This window comes from Malania oleifera, chromosome 6 (genome assembly GCF_029873635.1).
Source record: "Malania oleifera isolate guangnan ecotype guangnan chromosome 6, ASM2987363v1, whole genome shotgun sequence".
In the NCBI taxonomy this organism is placed as follows: Eukaryota; Viridiplantae; Streptophyta; class Magnoliopsida; order Santalales; family Ximeniaceae; genus Malania; species Malania oleifera.
Genome location: NC_080422.1, coordinates 106277658 through 106288552, shown reverse-complemented (window position 1 = coordinate 106288552; position 10895 = coordinate 106277658). Strand labels below are relative to the sequence as shown.

General features: G+C 39.2%; 1 protein-coding gene across 1 annotated transcript; it reads left to right on the top strand.

Annotated features, from left to right (window-relative positions):
- The first annotated feature begins 4170 nt into the window (after nt 1-4170).
- LOC131158751 (uncharacterized) lies at nt 4171-4653 on the top strand. Its single transcript, XM_058113607.1, has one exon. The coding sequence runs from the start codon at nt 4171-4173 to the stop codon at nt 4651-4653; it is 483 nt and encodes a 160-aa protein (XP_057969590.1).
- The last annotated feature ends 6242 nt before the right edge of the window (nt 4654-10895 follow it).

Genomic DNA, 10895 nt, shown 5'->3' with positions numbered 1-10895 from the left:
CATTTAAATAGTCCATATAATCATATTATTTAAAATAAAAAATGCCAACTTATGTTTATCATTCAGTTTACTAAAAATACACATTTAATATTTTTCACATATATCTAGAAAATTCATTACCTTCCATATTTCATTTCCACAAATAATATCTACACAGCCCTAGGCTCAAAATTGTAGTTCAAACGGTTTGCATTTCTTTTAAAACTCCCTTGATAATCATAGACATTTATATACTCATATATTTTCCATTTAAACTGGCAAATCCATAAAAACTACTGGCTTAATCTATTCCCCTTACCTGATTTCCTGAAACTACGCCAACAGGGACCCCAAAATGATGCCTACGATGCTCACTTGAACCCTGATTCAAAACCCTAGTTTATCAACTTAAGCATCAGATCAACAACTATTAAACATCCCCAAACCTATATACCCCATTCAAATAGTCATATACTAGCCTTTGGGGTAAAGCCTGGAAAGACCCCGTTTGAAAATCCACTCTGCTAGACGTGTAGAGAATTTCCCCTAGATCCTCGTAGCGACTTCCGATCGTCGAATCAGGTGACGAATGGTGAGAAATCGAAGAGAGAAGATGAAAAATGACGTTTTAAATAGAGAAGAATAAAGATTCTTGATTGCTTCATGAATAAGAAATGAAAATTTCAATTTATACTCAGCCAACCTTGTAAACGAGATTACGTCTTCATCGACGAACTAGTGAAGAACATTCATCGACGAACCCAAATTCTGAAATTCCTGTCTTTTGGGATCTCTTCGTCCCTGAACTTTGTCGATGAATTAGTAAAAGACCTTTGCAACAAAAACAAGGGATTCGTCGACAAAGCCTACTGTTTCCCTTTTTTTTTTAATTTTTTTCCCTTTCTTCTTTTCTTTATCATTTTCCTTAAATTAATTTTCAAGATCTCTACATTCTCCCCTCCTTTAAGAAATTTTGTCATCGAAATTTTGCTAATTATTCATTTTCACATTTCTACAATTTACTAACTCACTATATCTCATACAGTTCAGTATATATCACCATATAAAATTTTGCATCATTTAGAATTAAATAATACCATCATTATCTTAAACATAAACTCATACCTGCCCCTTTGGCCTTATTTGCCTCGTCCAGGATCATCATGTAGACATGTGCTGGTCCACCTCCACCTCGGGGTACTTGCTGATTTCCCTAGTTCTGATTCGGTGCAAGTGCATTTGGAAACAGCACATGACAGTTCCGCATGATATGCCCCGGCTTACCGCACCTATAGCAGTGAGGACCCCCAGCTCGGCATTCACCCTTGTGTCTCTTGTTACATCTATGGCATACAAGGTAAGATAAATCATTCTGATACCCAGAATAAATCTAATCTCTCGTCTCCTACCTCAAGCCCACCGTGTCCCTTTCTCTCTTCCACGAGTTCTGATTACCCTCAGCCTTAAAATTGGGAGGTGTAGGCCTCTTTCTCTGCTCTGATGGCTCTCTACCACTCTAGATGCTCTTTTCCAGTACTAAAACTTTATCTACCAAGTCTGAAAAGTTATGGACCTAGAACCCTACCACCAGTTCAAAAAGCCTTCATCTCAGACCTTTTTCTAACATTCTGGCTTTCCTCACCTTGTTAGGGATCATAGAGGGTGCAAAGCGAGACAGCTCCACAAATTTTGCCGCATACTCCTTAACATTTTCCTCTCTAGTGGATGAAGGAAAATACTTGTGAAAGAATAGCTCCTTAAATCATTCACAGGTCAGCGCCACTTTCACCACCGTTTGTCTCTCTAGTAGTTTCGTAGAAAGACACCAGCATTTCGCATCCCCTGCCATCTTAAATGCGGCATAACGAACCTTCTGCTCGTTCATGCAGCCAAGTACTTCTAATATTTGCTCTATTTGTTGGACCCAGTTTTCTGCAATCACCGGATCAGGTCCTCCCTCAAAAGTAGGAGGATTCAACCTCATGAAAAGTAAGAGGATTCAACCTCATGAATTCCTTGATACTACTGCCTTGATCTACTGCTGAACATTTCTGCTCTTTAGGCTCCTTTCTCATTTCTGCCCTAACCTGACGAGCTATACCCCGCAGCATCGTGGAGGTATCAATATCCTCTTCACTAGAAGTCGTTGAATCATCCCTTCCTTCAGCCTTTACATCCTCATCCCTGGTATCCATCATAAAAATAGAACAGAAAAGGGATAAGAATTCCATTATCATAATTCCTATCAACACAATCATTAATCTAAATTCCAATATACACTCAACTTTTCAATTTAGGACCAGTCTCATAGCTCAGAAATGAAATCATCTAAGGTTTACCGTAGCTTTTCTGAGACTGTCGACTGCTTCAAAAAAATCACAGGAAATCGTCGACGTATTTCCACCTCTAGGTTACAAGACAAAATCCTACAGCTCTAAACACCTAGCATACCCATTTCCTATCCTTATTTTCATCTGTTCTTATACTTTGGTATTAATCATCCTTAAGTGTGCAGAATCCCAAAAACATAATGCTCTAATACAAAAAAATGTAATGCCTTGAACCCAAAATTAGAGTCCAGAGTGTTATTTGAAATAAATCTCTGATACTGCCTCTTGGCGCCCCAAACCCACCATACGGGGCCCGGGTGCCACGTGTTCTATTACCTGTACCTAGCTTTATATCATTTACGTAGCGGAAATAAAAACAATTAGTCCATAATATACCAGAGTTTCTACATCTATAAACATCTCAAAAGCATAACCCAACATCCAGTATTCACAACATTTACAACTCTGAAAACATAAATATATTATAACCCCAAAAAAATATACACATCCAAAGTTTATACCCTCACTCTCTTTCCAAAAAATGCTACACCATCCCTGAGCTCACTAGGTTCGATCACGCGAAGGTCCTGAAAAAGATAAAATTCAATATTGAGTGAGACACATATCAGTAAGTCAAAATAGATTAACACCAGTGTGTGGCTATCATGAGGTTAGTGTACAAATATATATAATCATCATTTATAGACATATCACAGATATGAAAATATTCTCTATCCCTACTCACATACATGTAGTGTATTTTAATAAAACGAGAGCTCCTAAGGATTTGGGTCATTACCCGCCTATACAAGTAGTAGCACCCCTCTCACACACATTCAAACATATCACATTTATCTTGTACTCACACACACATTCAAACAAAAGTTTACCGGCAAAAGTTTCTGAGAGTTGGCTGAATAGGCGACTAGGTAAGCAATTTTCACAAGGTCGGTCGGTTGGACAGGCAGCTGAGACCTTTCTGTCTACCAAAATTAAATTCTATTAATTTGTCAGTCGGCTGGCTTGATCACGTTAAAAAATGTCAGTTGGCTAGACATTGTCAGTCAGTTGAGTAAAGTCAGTTTATTTTGGTCAGTAGGCTGGGCAGTTTATTTAACTGTTGTATTCTTGTCAGTCGGTTGAGTAAACCCAATGTAATCTGATCAGTCGGCTGACCAATTTATTTTTCTGGTTTTTCATTTTTAGTTTTTCAAAATTAGTTTTGCTCTCTTACTTTGATCTTTCATAAAACATTTTCCGGGGTTTTAAAATAGGTCTTTAAGTCCATAAATATAGAGCTTCAACAATATTTCAAAAGATATTTAAACATTAAAGTACTTACATAAAGACTTCTAAGCCATTTGTTATTTTTAAACACTTAAGTCTTCATGCTTTGGTCAGCTACTTGTCTTCAAGCTTTAAAATATCATCTTGAAATTCATGCTTTATGCTTCATATGATCATCCTTCCTTTGAAGTATAAGCTTGCATTTTCATGCTTGATCCTTGTGAGTCCTGAAATATCATTACTCAAAGAATATGTTAAGTTTCACTTGTTTTTTAGCATCAAAATAGGATGTTAGGCCTTTTAAGGCCAACACAGACTTCTGTGTTTTTCTAGATCAATAGAAAGGTTTATAAAATCATGGCAATCCATCGACGATTTTGTTTACGAGTGGAAGGGCAGAACTCGAGTTAGAATGAGAATGTTAAATCATTGGAGTACGTCAATATTAGGAATGTGGATTTAGGGAACTGAGTCTATAATAATGTAGTATTAGCTGATACTTAGGTTATCAAGCTTCTAATTGATTTTCTTAAACTGCTTCTTCAAGATAGGGTCTAGGGATACTACTGCCAACATGGGAGGCAGTAGTAGCGAGGGAACTGGCTATGAGGTTGGTAGTGACTCCATGAGTGTACTGCGAGATTTCGCACAACAACTAATGGCTGAGGTGGTGCGAATGAATAGAGGGCAGGATTGTCCCACAACTGAGATGAGATGCTCCATTAATCAGTTCACTAGACTAAAGCCATCTATTTTCATAGGAAGTGTAGATATGATTCGAGCTAAGAATTGGATCCAGGAGATCGAGAAGATCCTGGATGTTCTGAACTACGCAGAGAAGCAGAAAGTAACTTTTGCAATGTTCAAGTTGTCAGGGGAGGCAGAGAGATGGTGGGTGTCGGTAAAGAAGATAGAGGAGCACCAACCGATACCAATAGTGATGACGTGGGCTCGTTTCAGGGAATTATTCTTTGAGCAGTACTTTCCGGCCATGATTAGAAACATGAAGATGGAAAAATTCATGAGTTTGACGCAAGAGTCATTGACAGTGCAGTAGTACGCTGCCAGATTCCAAAAGCTATCCCGATTTGCTCCATTCATGATACCGGATGAGGCAATGAAGGCCTGAAAGTTTCAGAAGGGTCCAAAGAAGGAGATCCGGAGGCTGACAGTGATCTTGCAGTTGCAGGACTTTGCTACACTAGTAGACAAAGCCACTGTAGCAGAGGAGAGTCTGGTGGAGGACGTAGAGGTCTAAGTTCCGAAGAAGAGGCCAACGCCTCCCAGTTCTTCCTCTGGTGCAAGGCAGGGTAACTGAAAGAAGAACAGTAGTGGTATATCTCAGAGTACCACATCCTAGTAACTGAAAGAAGAACAGTAGTGGTATATCTCAGAGTACCACATCCTATCGTGATTGCCCTACATGTGGCACGGGGCATTCTGGGTAGTGTTGGAAGACTATAGGGGCTTGTTTACGGTGTGGTAAGTAAGGACATCTAGTGAAAGATTGTTGAATGTGGGGAAATAGTGGAGCCCCACAACAACCATACAGACGAGATACACAGGCGCAGCGTGGTGGTCAACAGGGGGGTAGAACCCAAGCTAAGGTATATTCCCTAACTCTAGGCGATGCAGAGAATTCTGGTGATGTAGTCATAGGTACCATTTACATGCTTTCTCATAAAGCTATTATATTATTTGATTCTAGGGCAACACATTCATTTATCTCCTAAGAATTTGTTAAACTGTGTGGATTAAAGGTGCAACAGTTAGATTATGAACTAGTAGTGGCTACGCCATTTGGGTCTGTAGTTGTATGTAGCAAAGTAGTCTGTGATTTCCCAATAGAAATTCAGGAGAGGGTATTACCAATCAGCCTTATTGTGTTTGACATGCATGACTTTGATATCATCCTAGGGATGGACTAGTTATCTGCCAGTTATGCCAGTATCGATTGCCACAGGAGAGAGCTGATGTTTAGACTGCCAGGGGAGCAGGAGTTCAAGTTCCTAGGGTCGTCTGTGGGTTCTGCACCACAGATCCTTTCAGCTATGCAGGCTAGGAGATTACTCCTTGAAAGATGCCACGGGTGCCTGGCATTTGTGAAAGACACGCCGAAAGAGGAACGTAAACTGGAGGGGATTCCTGTAGTGTGCGAGTTCCCAGACGTGTTTCTAGAGGACTTGCTAGGATTACCTCTAGATTGTGAGGTAGAGTTTGTTATAGAGTTGGTACCAGGTATGATGCCAATATCAAAAGCTCCATATTGTATGGCTCCAACAGAATTGAGAGAGTTGAAGGAGCAGCTACAGGAGCTACTAGATAAGGGGTATATTTGACCGAGTGTTTTGCCCTTGGGAGCACCGATGTTATTTGTAAAGAAGAAGAATGGGTCGATGAGGATGTGCATCGACTATAGAGAGCTTAACAAGGTAACGGTAAAGAATAGATACCTGCTACCTAGGATTGATTATCTATTTGACTAGCTACAGGGCAGATGAGTGCGAGCTGAGTTTCTAGGAGTTGAAATAGCGATTGGTTACTGCTCCAGTTCTGACCATTCCATCTGGGGATGGTGGATTTGTTATCTACAGTGATGCCTCTAATAAAGGTCTCGGGTGTGTTCTAATATAGCAGGGAAGGGTGATTGTTTATACTTCTCGTCAACTCAGAGAGTATGAGAAGAACTACTCGACACATGATATGAAATTAACAGCGGTAGTGTTTGCATTGAAAATCTTGAGGCACTACCTGTATGGTGAAAGGTGCGAGATTTTTACCGACCATAAAAGTCTTAAGTACATTTTTACCTAGAAGGAGCTGAATATGAGGCAGTGTAGATGACTAGAGATGATAAAGGACTATGACTTTTATGGTCGGTAGAAGTTATGGAAGGGGTACAGAGTGGATTAAAGCTGATTTCAATATCTCTGATGATGGGATATTGAGATTCCACAATAGGGTTTGTGTACCAAATGACATCGAGATTAAATGGGTCATTTTGGAGAAGGCACATCGTTCGCTCTACACCGTACATCCTGGAAGTATGAAGATGTACCAAAATCTTAGGGAATCTTTTTGGTGGTTGAACATGAAAAGAGAGATAGCTTGTTTCATAGAGCAATGTCTGACATGTCAGCAGGTCAAGGCAGAGCACCAGAAGCCAGCAAGACCCCTTTGGCCACTTGACATTCCCAAGTGAAAATGGGAGCATATCTCGATGGATTTCGTATCGGGGTTACCTACGGCGGTGCATGGGCAGAATGCTATATGGGTTGTAATGGATCGGCTGACAAAAACTGCACATTTCATTCTAATTAGAGTCAACTATTCTCTGAATAGGTTGGTAGAGCTATATGTGCAGGAGTTTGTACAAACTCCATGGTATCCTGGTTTCTATTGTTTTATATCGAGACCCAAGCTTTACTTCTCAATTATGGAAGAGTCTACAGGATGCCTTGGTATCGCAACTTACATTCAGTACGTCATTTCACTCGCAGATGGATGGACAATCCGAGAGGACTATTTAGATGTTAGAAGATATGTTGCGGGCTTGCGTACTAGATTTTGGGGACAATTGGATATAGTATCTACTGCTTGTGGAATTTGCCTATAACAACAGCTACCGGGCCAGTATAGAGACGGCACCATATGAGGCATTGTATGGTCATCGGTGTCGATCTCCGTTGTACTGGCGGATACTTGGACTAGAATTGATTCAACAGGCCTCTGCAAAGGTCGAGCTGATTAAAGAGAGAATCAGGGCAGGTCAGAGTCGCCAGAAAAGTTATGCAGATACTCGCCGACGATAGCTAGAATTCAAGGCAGGAGATATGGTATTCCTAAAGATTACTCTAATGAAGGGAGTAATGAGATTTGGGAAGAAAGGGAAACTAAGCCCTTGGTACATTGAACCATTTGAGATCCTATAAAGGGTAGGTCCGGTTGCTTATCAAGTGGCATTACCCCCAGCACTATCTAGAGTTCACGATGTGTTTCACATATCAGTGCTAAGGAAGTACGTGCCAGATCCTTCGCACATGCTGAGTTACGAACCTCTAGAGATCAATGATGCATTAGCATACGAAGAGGTTCCGGTATAGATATTAGATCAGAAGGTACAACAGTTACGGACTAAGGAGATACTGTTAGCGAAGGTATTGTGGCGTAATCATGCAGTGGAAGAAGCTTCATGGGAATTAGAGTCAGAGATATGCCAGAAGTACCCTCAGTTATTTAGAGATAGTTAGAGTTAAACAGGTTAGTAAGAATGTATGTATGTATGGTAGAATAGGTGGTTCAGGTTATTTTAGAAATGGTTTCGGGAGAGTTTTGTATGTGTATTGTAAACTCCTGAAGCATCACATTGTAACCACGATATTAGTCTGCCATATGTAAGGTTATGTAATAAACTTGGGTCGGAGCCGCTATGTGGGTGGCTGTCGACTTTTCTGTAGAACTGAGTTATAAGGTAAGGTTATGCTTAGAAACGGTTAATAAATTTCGAGGATGAAATTTTTTATAAGGAGGGGAGATTGTAGAGACCTGAACCCATAAATAAGGAAATTAATAAGAAAAGGGTAAAAAGGTAATTTTAGCAGGCTTCATCGACGAAGCCAAGGTTCTCGTCGACGAAGACCCTTCTGTGGTTCATCGCCAAAATTCAGAGCCTCGGCGACGAAGAGATCCCAACCGATAGGAAAAATATCAGACAAGGGTTCGTCGACGAAGCAAGATGTTCGTCGACGAAGAGCCTTCTATGGCTCGTCGATGAAGGCACTATTCATCAATGAGTTTGACCGGTTCAAGGGGTCTATAAATATCATTTCTGGTTGCTTAAGGGTTAAGAAATCAAAAAATCTCTCTCTCTAGAACTGACGAACTCTCTCTATCTCTCTCTCTCTCTCTTCGATCGTTCGCTGTTCGTCACCCGAATCCATGATCCGACTTTACTACGTGATCAGGGGGAAAATCTCTACGATTATAGCGGATTGGATCTTCGTTTTAAGGACTTCTGGGTTTTATCCTGAAATTGAGGTAAGGGTGTAAGTTTGTTTTTGGTTCGGTAGATCGGTAGTAAATAGGATTGTGTTGAAGTACTGTTCGGTTTATAGGTTTTGAGAACTCGGTTCGCTGTTTTGGGAGCCGTATAGTTCGTGTTTTGGAGTTCAGAAATAGGTAAGGGGATTTTTTTACATCAGTCTCTTTATAAAAATAAACCGCTAAAAAGTTAGCTTATGTTTATATGTATGATATGGTTGCTTATTTGCAAAGTTTCACCAGGTAAAAATGTCGGTTTACGATTCTACAATTTTAGTAAAAATGAGGGTTTTGGCGTATTAATCTTAACGTAGGATATGCTTGAACCCCTTATCTTCCATTCAAATGATATTTATCGAGTTATATGCTATATAGCGGATTTTGACCAAATGAGTGTGACATATGATATGAAATGGAATATGTGAATCTGTTTAAATACGTATATAAACTATGGGAACTGGAGTTCCATTTTTTCTATTTGAAAATATGAAAAACAAGTGTCAGTTATGTACTGTAAAAAGGGTTAAACCGAGAAGGTGTGTGTCAGTTTATACCACAATACGATTGAATGAGTTTGTGAAAATACTGAAACTGTACAGGTGATTTATGAATGTGAAACAAGTTAATTCATTTATCATAAATTGTATATATGATATTTGAAACCGCAGCTTGTTACTATCAGAGTCTTAAAAAGCTCACCGTTATATTAGAGCCTTAAAAAGCTCACCATTATATGAGAGCCCTAAAAAGCTCACCGTTATAAGAAAGCCTTAAAAAGCTCAACGTTATATAAAGCCTTAAAAAGCTTGAGCACGGTTCTATTGCTTTATATTGGATACAGTGCAACCGTACATATGATTTTTAGTATGGGTATCGAGATAGTTGGCTGGATTTGGAGTGTGTCACTGGTAGATTAATGGACCAGGTAGTACTAGTCAGACTATAGTAAATCGCATAACTTGAAGCCAAGGGGAAGTGTTGCCATTTGTTATTACTGTATCTAAGCTGGACAGTGTTCAAAATATTCATATTTATGATTTGAAAACCAAAATGGGCAAAGTCACAGGTTTGAGTAGAGGCGAAGGGATTGTACAGTGTATGGGCCTGTACCCTTACCAAACCTCGAGAACTCTCGCTTGCAACGATGCCTAATTATTTATTGCGGGAAGCATATATATATATATATATATATATATATATATATATATATCTCCTATATTACAGTATTGAGAAGAAGCTATATATGTAACTGCTTTCAACTGGTTTGAATACATATTGTCACACACTGATGTAATATCTTCCACATTACTAAGAAGTGTCTCACCCCAACATACAACCTTTGTTTCAGGTCCTGCAGGATGTCGGTCCTAGTTGTTAGAGGGATGTCGAAGCTTAGTATTATTTTTAGCTTACGTAAGTATTTTGTGTATGTACTAGACTTAGTTCATAATGGCTTTTTGGGAGTGTAATACAGATTATGTTTTAAGTATGGACGTATGTATGTAAGAAGTCAGATAGAAACTTTGGTATGTCTTTTAGATTTCCGTATGGATGTTTATGTTTTCCGCTGTGCATGAGATTATAGATTAATATGGAAACACTCGTATGTCCCTATTCAAAGCGGGTTGTATATGTATGTTTATCAGAGACAGGCGTATTATACAGGTGTAGTAACACTCTGAGCCATATAAAGGGCCGGGGCATTACTGTATGTATTTAGAGCTTAAACATTGTACATCTCTACTTGTATTTGGAAACATTTTATCATGTACAAAAATGTTTTTATTGTATCAGTTGGGTTCAGCCCAGAATTGAATTAGGGAGTCTTAGCCTCGTAAGTGAGACTGGTTCGGTTTAGCCCAAAAATTGAACTGGAATTTTTCCTCACCTTGTAAGAAGAGGATGTAGATGGCTTCTGCTTCGCCTATTTAAGTGTGCAGGGATAGTGTAATCCTTGGGGGGTATGCCCAAGGCGGGGACGTAGGTTGGTCTGGCCGAACCTCAATAACAATATTGTGTCGCTCTCTCTCTATCTCATTGAATTACTGTACTTTAACTTCCGCATGTGTATTCTTGTTTTTTCATAATTCTAATTATTTGCATGTACACTTTTATTTAAATGCAATATGTTGCACGTGTATGTTCACACTTATAGCTTCATCATTTTTCATACACGTTATTATATTGAATGAGATATGATATGTGGTGAATTGACGTAAATGTTTAATTTAGCCAAAATATTTTTAATACCCAATTCAT